Source organism: Chenopodium album, chromosome 5 (genome assembly GCF_948465745.1).
Source record: "Chenopodium album chromosome 5, dcCheAlbu1.1, whole genome shotgun sequence".
Taxonomy (NCBI): Eukaryota; Viridiplantae; Streptophyta; class Magnoliopsida; order Caryophyllales; family Amaranthaceae; genus Chenopodium; species Chenopodium album.
The window spans coordinates 10,299,183-10,318,932 of record NC_137838.1 but is presented as its reverse complement, the minus strand read 5'-3'; the positions used below and the strand labels follow the sequence as shown (position 1 = coordinate 10,318,932).

The following is a 19,750-nucleotide window of genomic DNA, read 5'->3' as shown; positions in this document are numbered from 1 at the left end:
CGAATTGATTGACCCGTAAACCCGAAGAGACCCGAACTATACCCGAAATGACCCGATCCAAAATAAACAAATACCCAAAATGACCTAACTGATTTATGGGTTAATTACTTTATCTTAATAAACACTTATAAAAAATAACCTAAATTAAATAGTACTCTGTATAGTATAGTGTGTATAATATTGTTGAAATAAGTGCACCAATAAAAAAAAATATGCGTGTAATTTAGTACTTGTAATTCATAAAGAGTTCCATTTTATTAGGATTACTAGTTATTGTTATTATTACGTACTATTACTCTTAACTTCTTCTTTCAAGTGTTACATTAATTTTTTTTTTCCCACTATTAACTTTATCTAATTTGAATTTAATTTTGACCAATTAATCGATGATAGTGATCATATATACATATGAAACAAGACAGTTTTGTGTACATGGTACTATTGGAATTGTCTAAAGAATATATTATTAATATTCAATTGTTATACTTTATATTTATTGATAATTATAATTAATATATTATTGGTTAAGTCCTCAAAAAGAATATATATATATATATATATATATATATATATATATATATATATATATATATATATATATATATATATATATATATATATATATATATATATATGTTGATCAAATTTCTACATCAACATAGAAGAAAATTGACCTAATTGAACCTACTTTAACTCAACCCAACCCGAATTTGACCCAACCCAAACTTGACTCGATAATTGGAACCAAAGACTAACCCTACCCGAATTGATCCAATTAATCCGAACTCAACCACAAGTGTTGACCCGATACCTGACTCGACTCGAATTACCATTGACTCGAAACTGACTTGAAACCCGAATTGACCCACCTGAATATTAATTGACCCAAAATTTACCCAATCCGACTCATACCCGACCCGAATGACCCAGTTGCCCGATCTAGCCCAAGATTTTCACTATTTGAATACGAGATATATCCCGTGCACTAATATAATACAATTCACATGCTAATAAGTAGAGTTATCAAATCGGTTATTCAAGTCGGGTTTAGGTTGGGTCAAATCAGGATCATATGTCTGGTTAATCTAGCTTCAGATCAGGTTCGAGTCGGGTCAATTTCAGTTCAGGTTATTCTAGATTGTTCGCCTTTTCGGGTATAGGTCGGATTCGATTCGAGTCAAATTCAGATCGAATTCAATTTCAGGTTTGGGTAGTGTTGTGTCGGGTTTGGGTGGGTTAATAAGACAGTACGTTCGGGTTAGTGTTGAGTAGGGTTTTGGTTCAAGTTCAATTCTAATAAATATCGATGTGGTCAAGTTGAACCTATATAAATACGCCTTAGTACAGGTTTTAATTGGGTCGGGTACTAGTTCGGGTTTGGATTGTTGTCGGGTCGGATTGATTTGGTTGACAGTTACTATTAGGTTGAGTGCAAGTTCGGGTTCAAGTCATAAAGTATTGTATCAAATCGGTTGTCGGTTAAGATCAACTCAGGTTTAGGTCGGGTTGCAAGCCACTAGTTTCACCCCATTATTTGGGTATAAGTTGGGTTCAGATCATTGACGGTTCAAGTCGTGTTTTCAGAGTCGGGTCAATTTTTGAGAGCTCTAATAATAAAAGATTAAAATTTAAAGCCATCATTACAAATCCTATCTACGTCCACACCCAAAAAAATGCAACAAATTAGGAGTACAAAAATAGCCTCCACCTCATAAGATTTGTTGTCCCCCAAGTAAAAGGAGACGAGGCCACATACTCACCTTCGCCCCCTTCTTGTTTTATTGCATACCTAAACGACACAAACCAGCAACGAAAACACATGAACTGCAAGAAATGGAAGCAGAAATAGGAATTGAGGGTTTAGGGGATCTAGCAATTCAAGTAATCCTCTCAAAATTAGACCCAAATCACACTGCTATTGTTTCTTGTGTTAACAAGAAATTCAAGGGTTGGGCTTCTGATGATATTTATTGGTCCAATCACTGTTCCCAAGACCTTAATATCTCTTCCCCCATTGACCCTCTTGGCTCCCCTGCTCCTTCTTTTAAGGTATTAATTCATTTATTTTTAATTTTTAAATTTTCTGAGGTGTTCTATATTGAATTCAGTGTTTTTTCTTGGTGGGTTTTATATAGTTATGTGATATTATATGTGGGTATTCCGTGTTTGATTAAGGCTGTTAAATTGGGGTTATTTATTTGATGATTTTTAGAGCTTAATAGTGTGATACTGTGTTTTTTTTTTTTGGGCAATTTCAATGATTTGGATAGCAGCTGAAGGGTATTGTGTAAGATTATATATAAAGGTGATCATTTATTTGAGAAAGAATTTAGCTTTATGTGATTTAAGCTTTGAATTGATTGGAATTGAAATGTAAGTTTTGTTGGCTAGTGTGGGTTCTCTGAGTAATAGTCTACTTTTGACCGTTATTAACCGAAAAGGACGGTTGATATTGTGTATGATATTAATGGGATTACTATGGTCTGACCATTGAGAAAATGTTTGACTATGTCAGTGTGATCAATTCATATAGTTAGGAAATGTTTTGTGTATTTGAATACATTAGGAAATTATGAATGTTTTGTGTGGTATACTCATATGTGTAAGCAAGAGTGTTATAACTTTGTGGCGATTATGGGATGTTTTGAGTGGCATACTTATTGTGTAAGCAAGAATATTATAAGCTTGTGTCAGTCACATCGATCTTCTCTTGTATATTGGCTGAAAATTGGACCAATGTACATATATATGATATATAGTCCATTATTGGGACCCTTACTGAGTATCAATTTGCAACGCTTCTTCAAAGTATGATCTGGAGAGGATATGTATGCTTCATCCTTGTACACAGTCGTCTAGGTCGTCCAATACCATTTACTTTAGATTTAATTTTGCGTGTCTTGTTACCTAGAAAGATTTCATCAACTGGAAGACATATGCCGAGTTTTTTCTTGTGAAATGGTACTTTTGTACTTCTATCTTTCTGTCTCCAAGAATTCTTGGTAGACTTTTAGACATGTAAGATGACAATTTAGCAAGTTGAAAATTTCACTATTCACGTGTTTGTTGATTGCTTGTTGGCTGCATCCTTGTTAAATCATTATCTTTTAATCTTTTCTTTCTCCGTTCTTCCCCACAATAAGAAAGATTGTCTACTTGCTGATCTCAATTTGGATTATTGTTGGTCTCCCTAGGTAGCTTATCAACTATGGAGGGAAGCTTTCATTATGTATCCCTGGCCTCTTGTCAAACGTGTCAAAAGGTGTTGGGATAGTCTTAAAAGTTGGTTGGGAAGCAATTTTCCGGAGGTGCTTGCAACTTTGAGAAAGGGTGCATCAGAGGAGGAGTTGAATGATGTGGAGAAAAGCTTAAAGTTGAAATTGCCTCTTCCAACAAGATTAATTTATCGTTTGCATGATGGTCAGGAATATTCAGAGAACCTGTTGGGTCTTATTGGAGGGTACTTTGTGTATAACCACCTGGTGAATGTGAACATACTGCCTTTAAGGCATGCTGTTATGGAGTCACAGAGCATAAAACGTGATTTAGGTTTTTCTAATGCTTCCAAGTTTATTGCTGTAGCTTCCTCTGTTAAAGGAAGTGAAAAGGTCTTCTGCCTCAATTGTGTGAATAATCAACTGTATGTTGGCACTGCTATGCTTAGAGGAGATGGTGAAATGATGCCTTGTGTTCCTGATGCGTTATTGAAGTCTAATAGTAATCAACAGTGTGATGGACTGTTATTGTGGTTGGAAGAACATAGCCGCCGTTTGCACAGTGGTATGATTACAGTTCTTGAGAAAGAAAATCTGAAAAGCATTAGTCAGTTTCCAGAAAAACCACCTCTCTGTTCAACTGCTGTGACAAATGGTGTACAGGTACGGTAGCTAAATTAAAAAGTAAACATATTGAAAAGGTCTTTTATGCATCCTGAAATAAGCTTTGTTTTATAAAATAGCATGATAACAAATTAGCAACTATGTGTAAATGCTCCATGTTTTGTGGTGAAATATAAGTAGCTACATTCTATTCATTCTACTTCTAGCTCCAAGAGATAATTATTCTTTAAAAGAGTTGAAGTGAACTTACTACCTTCTTATTCTCAATTGAGCATGGAAATATTTCATTTTAGTAGGATATTTGATGTAGAAGACTTGATTGGTAAACAAACATTTGATTACTTGTTTCTTGTTTTCTGAACTAGGTAATGTTTTTACCTATAGTCAACCAATAATGAATTTGTGTCATAGATGTTGAGTGTCTAAAATGAGATCTATAGGGTTCAGAATATATACTTATATGAAGTGCTATCTTTGTTCATAGCATGCAATATCTTTTTAATTAACTAAGAACAATCTTAAATATTTGGAGATTATATTTGGAGATTGACCAGACTGTCCCAGCACCTTTTGACACGTTTGATAAGACTGTTTAATGAAGGATGTCAATAGTTAGGACTGTTATTGGTTTTTCCATTTTTTTAAAATAGCAAATTGGAAGTTTGGTGTACTTGCACTTGAAATTATAAACCTGTTTTCATGCTTGCTTTAATTCCTTTTACTTTTCTCATAACATCAACTTCATCTTATAATTGGAATGTTAATGCCAGGTACGTGCATCTGCTGTTCTTGTTCCAGAGCAAAGTGAACTTGGAAGCCCAGAATTTATGTTTGCTTACTCAATCCGGTTGTCCCTTTTGCCTGAAGGATGTAAAGTACATGGAATGACATACGATTCTTGTCAACTTCATCGGAGACGTTGGATCATCCGAGAAAATGAGGTTGTAAAGCACGATGTTGATGGAGTAGCTGTCATAGGAAAGGTAGCTTTTATCTATAATTTGCATAATTGCCTTTTTTCTATGAATGTGACTGAAATTGATTCATCCCTATGCTTTTATCCATGAGAGCTTGCAATGAGGCCATTGAGGCCTGTGCAGCCTACCTATTCATCTTTTAGGCCATTTCTGAATTAAGTCTGTCTATGCTCTGGATTCTTCATTATGAATTTATCATTAATTTACAAGACTGCATAACTATAGCTGGAATCAGAAAACCATCTTATTGTAGTTGTTGGTGCAAGTGTTCACCTTCTCATTACAGACATTCAATTTCTTATTTATAAGAGAGCATGCCATGCCTGCTCCTGGTTTGTCATCATCGGCCAGTTGATCCCTTTTTTTTCCTGATCTAATTGTTATCTTATGGGTATGGTAGGAAGTGAGTTTTTTTTTTTTTTTTTTCCCTTTCGTGTTCTCGAACTGTGCTTGTCAATATCGAATTGCCGGATAGGTGATTTGGTTGAGCAGACCTCGAGGAACTATACGATAGTTCTAGTTCGTTCAGCTGATGAGAGAAGTAGGATTTAGAAAGTTTCGCAGTCCTGGACCAGCATCCACTAGGTGCACTAAGCCACTAAGCTCTTTACTGTGTAGGCTTCTTCTCAAGTCTCTTTTGGATATTGGCACCAAATTTTTGATTGGTGATGGACTTCTGTTAATTGCGTGATCTGGAGATCTGTGGCCACTGTGCTTCTATGTACTACTTTTGCTTAGTCACAATACTGTTTCAGTTGTGCCTGGTAGAAAACTCTTCAAATCTGTTCTTAAAAGATAACCCTGGCCACTGTTTTCAAATAACTCCTTGCACACCTTGTTTGTTGGCCTCAGTTCAACTTGCTGAATATGAACTTGGATCTTTATTGTGTTCCTCTGTGTACTTTGTCCTCTGATAGCAGGTGAACCAATTTGGTTTATTGTGTTGGCTGTTGTGTACCTTCTAATAATTTGGATCTTTTTAGGTCCATGTTATTAATGTCAAGTTTTAAGATTCCAGTAAATTCATTTCATATTCTCTTGGCTCTTGATATCCATTAGTCGCAATACCACAGATCTTAAAGCATGATGGTTTAGGGGATGTTTTTGTGGCACATATTTAAATTATAATGGTTTCGTGTGGAAGAAACTATCAGCTAGGGTGTTGGATGACATCCTGTCAGTTAAAGTTGTGCGATTGTCAAAGTGGGGTAAACAACCTCCAATAACCCAGCAAAATTTACAATTGGTCATAAGAAGTAATGCACCTTGCTATAGAACAATATATTGTGAACCAACCTTTTATTTTAAATGATCTATCAGAGAAAGGTGCGTACTCTAGCACTTTTGATATACAAGGATTTCCCCCATTAAATTTAGGTAATGTTTTTATGGATATCAGCAACCTTTGTATGCAGCCTTGGAGACTTGGAGTTTGACTATCAAAACATTCAAAAGAGATGGTATAGATGCATGAATTGAGAGATGTGAAGTTTGCTTCTCTCTTTATTTCACAGAGCTTATTTCCCTGTTTCTAATCTCGAATTTCCCATTGCTTTATTAAGGCTGAGAAACAAAAATTATGCTCAGCTGAGAGTTCGAGAGTAGCCTAAAGTCCTGTCTGTAAGAGTTAGATAAAAAAAAGGTTCTTAACATTTATGATTTATCAAATGTTGCGTACAAGTTCTGTCAGATTGTTTGGAAAAGATCAACTTATTCAAGTTTGAACTGCTCACATGACATTCTTCAATCTTTTGAGTTTTGACAGTTTTTTTCTGCTGTCCTTGCAGTACCCTTTGCTGCAACCTGGTGAGAAAGAGTTTGTATACGAAAGCTGCTCAAATCAGCAGCATACACCTGGTTCCATTGAAGGTTCTTTTACATTTGTTCCTGGAAGGTATTAAAATCTCCAATTAAGTTTGAACTTCTGTTACTTGTATTGGATTCCTTGGTTTTATTCTCATACTGTCACAGCTGTGAAATTCTTAAATATCGAACTTGTTATAATTTTTTATGCCTACCATGTTTTATTTTCTCATTACTATCATATGGTTAATGGATGCTGAATTTATTCTCATTTCCTTGCTAGAATGGCACAACCAAAAGGTGATCCATTTCAGGTTGAAGTGGCTCGTTTTCCGCTTGTTATGCCAGAGTACATTTTCTGATGGACACTTCTTAAGAATAAGTTACATTTTCTGATGGACACTTCTTAAAAATAAGCTCCATCTCATCCATCAATGTACGATTAGCATCGTCATTGTCATTTGTATCATAATTCCTCATGCTTTGTTTCCTCATTCTCTGAACTTTAACTTAGTTTTGGGTGCTCTGTATACTACAAATTTGGATTGTTTGCTTTTGTGAGTGGCTTGTGAAGTAATAACAGGCTTCTGTTTGCTTACTTAAGCCTCTATTCAAGTAAGTTCCTCCAATTCACTTTAGTATTGTACAATTTTTCTTTTTTTTTTTTTTTTTTTTTTTTTTTACACAGCAGAAATTGCTGCAAAATACTTAGCAAGGAAGGATGTTTACAGGAGTTTGTATGAGTGAGATCTAGATTAATAGATACGCAATTTAGACAAATTATGCATGAAAAAAAAATTGAATTTGATTTAGTACAACTTACAATATCTCGTCAAAAATAAATAAATAAATAAACTTCAGTTAACATTGTACAGATAAGTTGGCAACCATACAACTGCGGTTACCTTCCACCTCCCAAAGATGAAACCATGCGTGAATCATATGTACTTGAGTCATAACCAATGCTACATTCGCCGTAATCTGATCTTGAAAGTTCCCCGAGCAAAAATTCACAATCACCTTCTTGAAACAATGCATTGTTACTCCATGGATGCGATCCTTTTCTTTTTATTGTTTCGAGTTCCATTGCAACCTCCTTCATCGTAGGTCTTTCCTCTCCTTTTAACATTAAACACCATTTAGCTAAAATGGCTACTTTTTGTATTTCTTCAACTGTTCCCTCGTTCACTATGTATTTGTCAAGTATATCTAACAATCGGCCTTCTTTCATCTTCAGTATGAAGTGCATAGCGAGGCCTCTTTCAGTTTCAGGTCTATCATTAGATACTACCTTTTTCCTAGTCAATAGCTCCAACAAAACAACACCAAAACTATAAACATCACTTTTTTGAGTTAGTTCACTTGTTTGCATATATTCGGGATCCAAATACCCCCATGTTCCTAGCACCATTGTTGCCAACTGGTCTTGGTCTGATGGAACCAACCTTGAAGCTCCAAAGTCTGATACTTTAGCAGTGTACCTTTCATCTACGAGTATATTCATCGACTTCATATCTCTATGAATTATTGGTGTTGAGATTGTATTGTGTAGATATGATAGCACATCGGCAACTTCAGATGCTATATTTAAGCGCACATGCCATTTCATTAAGGATGCTTTGATTGGATCGTCTAAATGATCATATAACGTCCCATTATTGATGAACTCGTACACCAATAGTGGTGCTTCGCTTTCAAGACAACAACCTAGTAACTTGACCACATTTTTGTTGTTGATTTGTGATAGAACAAGAACCTCATTAACGAATTGCTCAACTTGGTTCGGATCCACCTTGAGAGATTTTTTTATTGCAACAACTTGATTATTTGGCAAAACTCCCTTGTAAACAATGCCGAAACCTCCTCTTCCAATTATATTTTCGTCGCTATAATTATCGGTTGCAATTTCTAGATCTTGCATAGAAAATATTTTCAGTATATCAACATCTTGTCCAGAGAGTTTACTATGTAGGAGCAAACCACCATTTTGTCGAAAATAACTTTCTCGCATATTTTTTAGTTGTGTTTTCCCATGTTTCCAGTGCAAGATAAATCCAATCACAAGCAAAATTACGGCACCACCACCAATACCTACAAATAAAAATGGCAATCTGTTAGTTATTTGGAAATTTTGTCAGAAAACCTTTTGAAGCACCTTTTTTGTCGGAAAAATCTTATAAATTTTTTTTTTTTGGTACCTTAAAACCTTATTCTAAATTTTTTTTGTTGTTGAGGACAACCAAGAACCCCTAATTCACTTAATAACAAAACTTTCATTAAACTATATATTTAATAATTAAATTAATATATATAATAACCACCACCATTTCACCACCAACCAGCCACCCCTTCCCCCTCCCCATCTGAGCCATCGCCTATAACCCCCACTCTCGGCGACAATCCTCTAATCCATCGTCGTGTTTGCAAACCTTGGTTGTTGCCCGCCGAGTTCCCCTGCTTCGACTAGCCCTCCACAACAACACATCACACACATCATCACAACCTGCTTCCTTCGGTCCTTCCCCAACACCAACTTCGGTTGCACCTGCAGCCTCACAACCACTCTATTGGGTGGAATTTTCGGGTTAGGGTTTAGAAGGGTGGTTACGACAAGGGTAAAGGGGAAAGGGAAGAGGTGGTTGGCTGGTGGTGGTGGGGTTGGTTTCTGTTTTTAAATTAACTTAATTATTAATAGTTAAGTGAGAGTTATGAGTGATTAGAAGAATTAACAGGAAATTAGAGGTTAATTGAGTGATTAGAGATCTCAGGTTGTCTTTAACAAAAAAAAATTTACAATCTGGTTTTTAGTCAAATTTTTTTTTTTGGTTTTTCCCAACAAAAAAGTTGTTATAAATAGTTTTTTTCTGACAAAATTTTCTAATTATTTAAAATTTTGAGATGAACACAATATACAATAGGAAAATTTGTTAGAAGAAACCTATTATAACACTCTTTTTGTCAGAATAAACCTTTTTAAAATTTTTTTGGCCCAAAGAAACCTGTTTCTAAATTTTTTTTGTTGAAGACAACCAAAAACTCTAATTAACCCCTGATTACCCCTAATTATCAATTAAACCTTAATTAATTAATTAAAAATCAAAAATAAATTGATAAATTAAAAAAACATAAACCACCCCCCATCACCAGCTGCCACCACCTGGTAGCAACCGCCTCCATCCCCGCCTGCCACCAAAACCCCCCACACCCCTTCCCTTCCCCCGCGCTGGCAAAGTCCCTACCCCCTCCTTTTCCTTTGAACCACCATTGCGACCACCCGTCACTAAACCCTAACCCCCAAAACTCCCACCCCTCTCTACAACCACCATAAAACGACCACCACTCCATTTCCTACACCCTGAAACGACAAGGTGAGGTCGTTTATGGGTGTGGAAAAAGGAGAGCGAGGTCGTTTATGGTTGTGGAAATGAAGGGTAGAATTTTCGGGTTAGGTTTTAGTAAGGGGCGGGTGGTTGCGGCGAGTGAAAGGGAGGGGGTTGGGTCTCTGGTCGTCGCGATGGATGAAAGGGAGAGGGTTGGGTCTCCTGTTGGCGCGGTGGAGAGGGGTTGGGTTAGGTAGGCCAGCCTTAGGAGAGGAGGCTTATTGGTCGGTGTCGGAGATGGGTGGTGGTTCAAGGAAAGAAGAGCGAGGGTGATGGGGGGGGGGGGCGCAGGGAGGGGGTTTGCCGGTGCGAGGGGTAGGGATTATGTTCGCCGACAGAGGTGAGAGTGGGGGTGGCTGCTACCTGGGGAGGTGGAAGGGGGAGGGTGGCAGGCCGGTGGTGATGGGGTTGGGGGGTGGTTTAAAACCTGAAACTTTTGATTATCAATGGTAATCACGAATTAATAAAATTAAGCTAATGGTAACATTAATGATATTAAAACATCATTAAACAATTAACCAGGGTTAATCTTAGGTTAAGTAACAATAGATTTACATTAATACCCTTCAAAATATTTTTTTTAAACAAAATAAAAACAAAAAATCCAAACCCCTCCCCGACCACCAGCCAACCACCAGCCCTCCTCCCTTTGCCAGCCTTCAGCTTGGTGCGGCTGACGCGTCTCAACCCTCTACCCCGCCGGAGACCCCCACCAACAACACTCCAATCCCAAAACGAGTTCCCCTCCCTTATTCCCGACTCACCCTCTCTCTCCTATCATCACCACCAAATTAAAACCGCTTCTCGGGGACGCGAAAATCAGCCATCCTTCCTTGCCGAAATCAACCACCCTCCTCCCTTCCCCGATTTCGTCTCGTTTCCCGAATTTGGGTTGAAATTTCAAGGTTATTTTTGGTGATTTTGGGGTCGAATTTGTTGATTTTGGGGGTCGAATTTATCGAAATTGTTGATTTTAGGGTCGAATTTGTTGGTTTTGGGTTCGAATTTGTTGGTTTTTGGGTCAAACTTGTTGGTTTTGTGATCGAATTTGTTGATTTGGGGTCGAATTTGTCGATTTTTGGAGTCGAATTTGTCGATTTAGGGGTCAAATTTGTTGATTTTGGGGGTCGAATTGCTACTTTAAGGGTCGAATTTGTTAATTTTTGGAGTCGATTTGGTTAAATATGTTGATTTAAGGTCGAATTAGTGGTCGATTTTGTTGATTTTGGGATTTAATTTGTTGGTTTTGAGTCGAATTTGTCGGGATTTTGTTGAATTCGGGGTCTAATTTGTTGAATTCGTTGCTGCCGCCGCCCTCTTTTTTCTGACCTTAACAACAGTTTAACAATGGTGGTGGTGGCTTTAATGGAAGAAGGTGGAGGTGGAAAGAGCTGAGAAAGGAAGAAGATGGAGGAGGAAAGACATAAGGGTATTTCTGTCTTTTTACTGTCCAATAGCTAAACCATGGTAAAGAAATTAACTATTTGTTTAACTTAAGTTACCATTAGTTTAAAAATATTAATTTGTGATTACCATTGATAATCAAAAGTTTTAGGCTTTACCACTAAGAAAAAACAAAAGTTCGTGATTACCAGAGAGAATTTCCCTTTCTTTTTTTTTTTGTAAAAAAAAATTTATCAATGTATTTATTATTTCTAAATAATTAAATAAGATTTAGTAGTTAAGTAAATAACATGTTTTAGATAATTATGGCTAATTAGGGGTTAATTAGAGTTTTTGGTTGTCTTCAACAAAAAAAATTTAGAAATAGGTTTCTTTTGGCTAAAAAAAATTTAAAAGGTTTTTTCTAACATAAAGAGGGTTATAATAGGTTTTTTCTAACAATTTTTCCTATACAATATATGCTCATATATAGCTGTAGAAGCACCTAGACTTGATTATTGGACGAGTTGGAGTGGGTCAATAGCAAGCTAAGTCATCTTGTATAAGGCCAAAGTGCTAGTGGATTAATAGGTGCAATGATTCGGCTAACTCATGCACAGTTTTAAATTCTCAATAAATTGAAGTATATTATTATTTATAAAGTAGAGCTGACAATGAGTTGTGTTATGTTAGATTTAAGAGTATCTTTCACAAACTAAATACGACAAAGCTCGGCTTGAAAAACTCATGAACATACTCATTTATTTATTTGGGTTGCTAATAATAATAAAATAAAACGAAATAGAGCTATGACATGTTTGAGCTATGGCTTACCTGCAGTGACCAAGACAGGAGTGAGCCAAGGCTTAGGCTTTGCATGAGGAATGCAACGATCAGTTGTAGTCCCATTGCCGTGGTAGCCTTTAGGACATTTACAATAATACCCTCCAATTGTGTTTCTGCAATATTCCATTTTCTCACACTCATTTGCCCCTTCACATTCATTTATGTCTAAGAAAAATCCATAAATCAAATCATAAAATAAAATTAGATTATAAAGATAAAAAAAAATAATAATGAATTTTATTTTATATAGATTAACGTTAACTAGTTAAAAATGAATCATTATTGTTTAAAGTCCACATAATTAATAGTTAAACTAGTTGCATAAATTATTAGAGATATGCTAAGTAAAATGCATGCATTCAGACTTCAGAGGTGTAGCACGTGTAGTTATCAAGCTATAAATTATTTATGGCATTGTAATTTATTTATTTATTTATTTATTTATTTTTATATTGTTTTAAGAATTTTGGCATTGTATTTAATTTAGAATCATTAGCTAGTTGCACATACTATACTTCTAGTCGTCTTTATCTTGTGAGTTGTGACATAGTGTTAGTATAGTTGAATGAAGAATTCGTCCAATTAATTAAACAATTATTTATACATAAATATAATAAGATGCAATGGTAAATAATTATTATTGATAAGGTCGTCAGTAGTATTTATTTTTATGTTAGAAGATTCTTCGTATTTGTTCATCTCTAATTTCGCAAAAATGTTCAATTTGATGTTAGAATTCGTAACATACTCCATATTTTAATATAATTAGGATGAACTTGGTTAGGTGAAGCTAAAGCCTTTGTATTTTTGATAATAAACACACCTTTTGCAGCTTGTGAAACTTTTCAAAACGACAGACTTTTATAATTTTTAAAAAAGTGAAGAAAGTGTAGATTTACCTAAGCATCCTCGTGGAAGATAAGGGTTACCAGAATAACCATCTTTGCAGTTACAACGATATCCCAATTCATGAACCGGATCATAACAATCCGCGTTCTCTTTACACAAGCAGGTCCCATTTGCTTTTGCCACTGAACAATTGTTACGTCCAATAGCCCAATTGTACACTACAGGAAGGGCCAAGCCTTGGTAGTACTCCATATCATGACTTAAATATCTTCTATTAAACGTAAACACATCTTTTGCAACCGGAAATGCAACATTACACGGGTTAAAACTATACACCGAACTATGGTTGTTAAAACTGTCTAAATACACCGTAACGTTGTTAATTCCACCGGGAATAGAGGCTTGACAACAACCAACACCGGTACATTCGCCGTCTATCACATCCTCCGGCTCAACACATTTAGTCATGCATCCTGTTCCATATTCCTTGTCACCTCTAACACCCGAAAATGTGGCATAAGTGTCACACCCTATAGCAACTAATATGTTTTTCGTGCTAGATAAGGTAAACGTTACAAGGTTAAACCAAGTCATCCAACTATTTACATACCCGCTTTGGTTGTAACAATCATAAGAAACTGGTAATCTAGAATGAAAATCACCCTCTTTTACTGAAATGTTTAGTATTTCAAAGTTGGTACCAAAAATTGTAGGGAGGGTATTATTATGATTACTACAATTGATTTTGAAGGAAGAAAAAGGCGTAATATCGGGTTGTTCTAAGTAACAACCATCTTCGATACCAAATGGGTATGGAATGCTAACATTTCCACATTTGTCCGAGCAATTGGAGGCGATTACAAGGGTTGTGGATGGTGTTACGGCCTTACCATCCCCGGCGAGGCAAGGTGTAAACAACAACCACGCGGTGATCATTGTTAATAGGACCATAGAACATGAATCAACGACACCCATGCCTAAAGAAATAGAAATCTTGTTTGAGAAATGGGATTGCATGAATTGACAAATTGTAAAAACTATACTATATATGTACTAGTGATTTTTAATTTTTTTATTGCCTTAAAAGGATTCTTAGGACCTATTTATATATTGAACTCAACAACTTATTTAACAAACATTCAAATTAAATAATTGGAGCCAAATTTGAAAATTTCTAGGTGACTAGTATAGCTTGAAAGGTTTGAATCCCAATAGAATTAGCTAGCGTACCGTCACTCTTTTTGTTTTTAATATTGTCATTTGGTTTACAATAAATCGATGATGTAGTAATTTAATTGACACTAGTGAGCTATTTGTCATATTCAAATCGCGTTATTAACCCAAAGTTTGTATTTAATTAAACATATTGTGCGGAGTAATAATTAACATTTTTATAAAGAAATAATTAGTTAGTGATTAAAGAATGAATTTTATAGCCTTAAGGTCATGAGATCGAGCGGTCAAGCTTTAATGGCTAGCGGCTTCACATTGAGGAAATTCCTTCCCCCCACAAATTTCAAGGAAATTGACCAACAAAATAAGATTGGGTTGACTTGTTCGGTAGAGTTATGCCAAATAAATAAACAAAAATTGCTTGTACTCCATAATATAAATGTGCACATTTAGTTTCTTTTGTTATTGGAGTTCACAAGGGTCATAAATCTATTATACTTTTTTTTTTTAGTTGACACCATTCTATTATTACGCTTGTCAACGTATGTTTAACGCTTAATAACTTTAATAATCAAAATTGTAAAATTATAAAAAATGGATATATATATATATATATATATATATATATATATATATATATATATATATATATATATATATATATATATATATAGGGGAGGGATCCGGTGAGAATAGGTTCTTATGTGAGAACATTTCTAATATATGAGAACAAATCTAAGCCTTAGGATCAAACGATCTCAACGGCTCTAATAAAACCAAACTTTTCATCAATATACTTGTTAATCAGAAAAACAAAGTGAAGAAACTACGAGCTTCAATTTCAATGAGATTCAAGGATTTCGAACACAATTCCGTTCGATTTTTGTCAGATTTCAGCAATAGCAAGAATCAACAAGCTTCATAGATTATTCGGGTAAATAATCAACAAAAGTTCTGTTAGATTTTTCCTTAATTTTTGTCAGTAATTTTCGAATTTCATGGTTTGAATGTTGGATTTTTGTTATAATGTTAGTAATGAGTGATCTTAATTTAGTATTTTCGTTAAAATTTACAGATTTGATGTTCTAATTTTCGATTTTAGTGTTCTGGAAAATTTTAGTGTTCTTATGCGATTTTTCGATTTTTTGCTTCAATTTTTTGCTGCGATTTTGTTTGATTATGTTTGCTGCGATTTTGTTCGATTTACTATATGATTTTGTTTGATTATGTTTGCTGCAATTTTAATTCTTATGATTTTGTTTGCTGCGATTTTGTTCGATTTTCGATTATGTTTGCTTTATGTTTGATTATGTTCCATTTTCATCAAGCATTTGTTTGCTTTATGTTTGATTATGTGGAGTGTTTTTTTCTTTGATGTGGAATTTATTAAACTTAATTGCTTGGATTGAATTTATTTTTGCAGGTTCATTATATTAGGTTGACAATTATGGATGAACAAGCAAATAATGAAGCAGGTTTTTTTTTTTTTTTTTTATAAACTTGGATGTTTTTATGTACAACATGTTCCAAAATCGTAGAACATGGTTGAAAATTTTAGAACATGTGTGTATAAAATTGGAACATGTGTGTATAAAATTAGAACATGTTGGTAGGAAAACAACGGAAAGTAATAAATGAGAATGTTGATGAGTGAAATTTGATAAATAATTTGGATCATTTGATTTTAGAACAAATGAGTAAAATTTTGGAACATGTTTTGATTTTTCTAATGGGATGTCTAAAATCATGTGTTCTAAATATTTGATCATGTGTTCTAAAGTTTTAGTCTAATGTTCCAAATTATGCTGTAAATAATTAATTAAACTTTAGTCTTAAATCTATGCTCTAAATAATGTCTTCTGTTCTGATTTAATCATGTGTTCTAAATATTAAATCATATGTTCTAAAATTTTATTCATTTGTTCTAAATTTTTTTTAACTTGTTAAAATTACTTTTGTGCAGAAATAATTAACAACAACGAACAACTTGATAATGTTTCTAATGCCAATGCAAGTGTGCCAACTACTCCTACAGTAGTACCTATATTAACTCCCGGAGGAACAAAAGAATGGTTTCCTATGTGCCGCAATGAGTTAAAACCTGCAATAGGAATGAAATTTAATAGTGTTGATGAGGGTGTCGAATTTTATAAATCATATGCACTTGTTGTTGGTTTTAACACTAGGAAGTCTACCAGTAAAAGGCATACAGAGAAAAATTTGGCATTCCAATATGTCTTATGCAACAAACAGGGTTTCAAGGAGAAGAAAAAGCCTATTGTTGAGAGTATTCTAAATGATAAAGAAGGACAAAGCAAGGAAGACAAGATTTCAATAACAAGAAAAAGATTAGTCACTCGTGTTGGGTGCAAAGCTTTTATGTTGTAAAATTTATTTTTAATGTTATAAAGTTTTAGTCTAATGGTCCAAATTATGTTTTATAAACTCATTACCTTTATGCTCTAAATAATTAAGTAAACTTCAGCCTTAAATCTATTCTCTAAATAATGTCTTCTGTTCTGAGTTAATCACGTGTTCTAAATATTAAATCATATGTTCTAAATATTTAATCACGTGTTCTAAATTTTTACTCATATGTTCTAAATATTTAATCACGTGTTCTAAATAGGTACCGCTATATTTCGTGTGTAATGAAATTTGATCTTCTTGTTCTAAACAAGTGCAACATGGCATTTACTCCATTTACAAGGGTTGATCATCACAAGAGTTGCATCACTTTTGCGGCTGGTTTCATAGCAAAGGAAGATATTGAATCATTTGAGTGGTTGTTCAAAACATGATTGTGTTAGTTTGGCAGAGGGCGATGATGAAGATATCAAAGACCTTGTGATTAATCTTCAATGATTGAGTCTGAATTTGGAAGCTAAGAGGAATGCAAGAAGTAATGTTGAAAATAATGCTACTAGCATATGTTGTGGGGAATTGAGTCACCATGATATTCAAAATTATCCAAAGAAAGTTAGATAATACTTAATGATTTTAGAACATTTTTTTGAATCTGTGTATTGAATAACACTTTTTTTTGTAGTATAAAAATGATTATAGTTTGAATTTAATACATATACTTCGTATGTATTGAAGTTTAGAACATATGACTAAAAATTTAGAACATAGGACTAAAAATTTAGAACATATGAGTTATAATAAGTAATCATGTGTGTTGTATGTTTCCGATGCGATTTCAAAATTTTAATTTAGACCATATGATTAAAATTTATCACTTAAATTCTTAGTTCTTGAATACATAAGTACTATTTTTTAATTCATGATATGTGTTTTGTATGTTTTCGATGGGATTTCAAAATTAAAAATTTAGACCATAATGATTTAAATTGGTGGGAGGGTGTGCTGCATGACTTTAAATTTCATTCAGATGTATTTGGGTGGGAGGATATGAGTAAAAAAATGGAATATATGAGTTTTAATATTAAAAATATGAGTTATAATTTAAAACATATATAAAGATATAATTTAGAACATAAGGCTAAAATTTTAGAACGTATGAGTAATAATTTAGAACAAATTTATAAAAATTTAGAACTTATGGGCTTATGGGTAAAAAATTAGAACATATGACTAATATTTTACAATAACATGCTATATTTTTGTTCTAAGGGGATTTCTAAATAGCAATTTAGAACATAAAAATTTATATAACATTATATATTTTCACATTAATATTTATAGCATATGGATAAAAATTTGGAACATATGAGTATTAATATATAATAAATTGTATTTTTATATTCTTGCATGCATAACAATGAAGTAGATCACAAAAAAGACAAGACAAGCTTATATATTCGAACACAACCTTTTAGAAAAATAGTTTTAGTATAATTATACTATATAAAATTCTACATGCTATTTCTAAAATTTTATTACAAATTATTTTCTTTCGCCATTTCCGTGATCTTGAAGTAATCTCATGATGTAGCTCATTTTCCTTGTGTGATAATATTTTAGCACAAAAATCCACCCTCAATTTCTTCATTTGATCGATCTGCAATATAATAAGATAAAATCATTAGACTTTGGTATCCGCTATCCCATTTTTTAATTTACATCATTATAAAAAAAAAAAAATAGATTTACACAACTTACATGATTCAATTAAATCTGCTACTTACATTATACAATTTGGAACTTATGAGTTTAAATTTAGAACATATGTATAAAAATTTAGAACATATGTACAAAAATTTAGAAAATATGGGTAAAAAATTTAGACATATATAAAGTTGTAGCAAAAATTAACAATTGAACTAGAATGTATATATACTGCATACTCAACAAAATTCTAGTAGAAAACATAAAATGTGAGTAAAATAAGAATTAAAATTAGAATTGAATTAAATTTTAAACATACAAGTAAAGTTTTAGAACATATGAGTAAAATTTAATCTCAAAAAAAAAAAAAAAAAAAACATATGAGTAAAATTTTAGAACACATCTAACATTTATAAAAAATTGAACAATATCCATGGATGATAACCAACCTTTGAATTTGATCATTGTTTATAGCTTCTAGTAAAGATGACTCCACAATTGGACTTCTAGACCACTGATCATCAATTTTTACAGCTTCATCATCACCATCACTTTTTTTCTTTTTGACAAGTGCTTCATCACCATCTCTATTTGAAAAAAAAAAAAGTATGTTAGAAGCTTAAAACAGAGATTAAAAACAAGGTTACACTTGCTAATCTAAGCTAAGATAGTCAAAACAACAATATTGATTTACATAATCATACATGCAACATGCAGTTAAATTTCAGCTTGACATTTTATCGAATAGGTTATGAGCATCTAAAAGTGATTTCTAAATTTGCAAAAAATCAAACATCAAGAATACTATTGCAGATTATAAACAATGATGATAATGAAGAAGAGAGAGAAATACATCATAATCATATTATTGATCCATTAAATCCAATAAGTAAACATCCCAAAATAAACAATCAATTTCCTATAAACTAACAGATTCAAGAGCATAGCTTTAGAGCACCAATATTATTATCCTTCAATTTAAATTGATACTACCAAAATTCACATAAAAACAAAGTAAAATGCCCAAAATCAATAAATTGATACTTACATCCTTCGTTCATAAGTAGTAATAGCTTAGATTGAATCCATTTGATGAAGAATTTGCGATTTCTAGGGTTTCAACAAAATCACAAAAACCTTATTCAATACAAAAATTTGAACATTGAAGCCAAATATCAAAGGAAAAATAGTTAAAACAGCAAATACCTAACAATATTTGTAGATTCAAGTCGAAATTCAAAGATATCTTAGCATTAAGATCGATCAAACCAGTGTTCGTTCAGAAATTTTTGGGGAAAGAAGAGAGAGAAAGGGAAGAGCTGGTTTAATTTCTTGAGAGAGAAAAGGCTGGACAATTTTTTTTTAATTTTTCTTGTATACAATCTAAAATTTACAATATTGCCATTATTTTGACCAGGGTAGATGTGGA

The 19,750-nt window shown here is 33.4% G+C and overlaps 1 protein-coding gene, 1 long non-coding RNA gene and 1 pseudogene across 3 annotated transcripts; 1 reads left to right on the top strand and 2 right to left on the bottom strand.

Moving 5' to 3' along the window:
• The first annotated feature begins 1,729 nt into the window (after positions 1–1,729).
• LOC145630403 (F-box protein SKIP16-like) lies at positions 1,730–7,217 on the top strand. The gene is made up of 5 exons (XM_081682663.1): positions 1,730–2,049; positions 3,195–3,878; positions 4,610–4,822; positions 6,604–6,710; positions 6,903–7,217. The coding sequence occupies exons 1-5, from the start codon at positions 1,834–1,836 to the stop codon at positions 6,979–6,981; spliced, it is 1,299 nt and encodes a 432-aa protein (XP_081538789.1). The 5' UTR covers positions 1,730–1,833; the 3' UTR covers positions 6,982–7,217.
• A 303-nt stretch (positions 7,218–7,520) lies between these two features.
• On the bottom strand, positions 7,521–14,013 carry LOC145632571 (putative wall-associated receptor kinase-like 16 pseudogene; annotated as a pseudogene).
• A 3,996-nt stretch (positions 14,014–18,009) lies between these two features.
• Positions 18,010–19,750, bottom strand: LOC145630402 (uncharacterized). Of its 2 annotated transcripts, XR_014112042.1 has the most exons (4): positions 19,528–19,750; positions 19,370–19,431; positions 18,771–18,908; positions 18,010–18,274 (listed from the first exon to the last, which is right to left on the bottom strand). It is a non-coding gene; the product is annotated as an uncharacterized LOC145630402 (long non-coding RNA). The 2 variants fall into 2 exon arrangements; XR_014112041.1 differs by lacking the exon at positions 19,528–19,750 and having other exon boundaries at positions 19,370–19,489.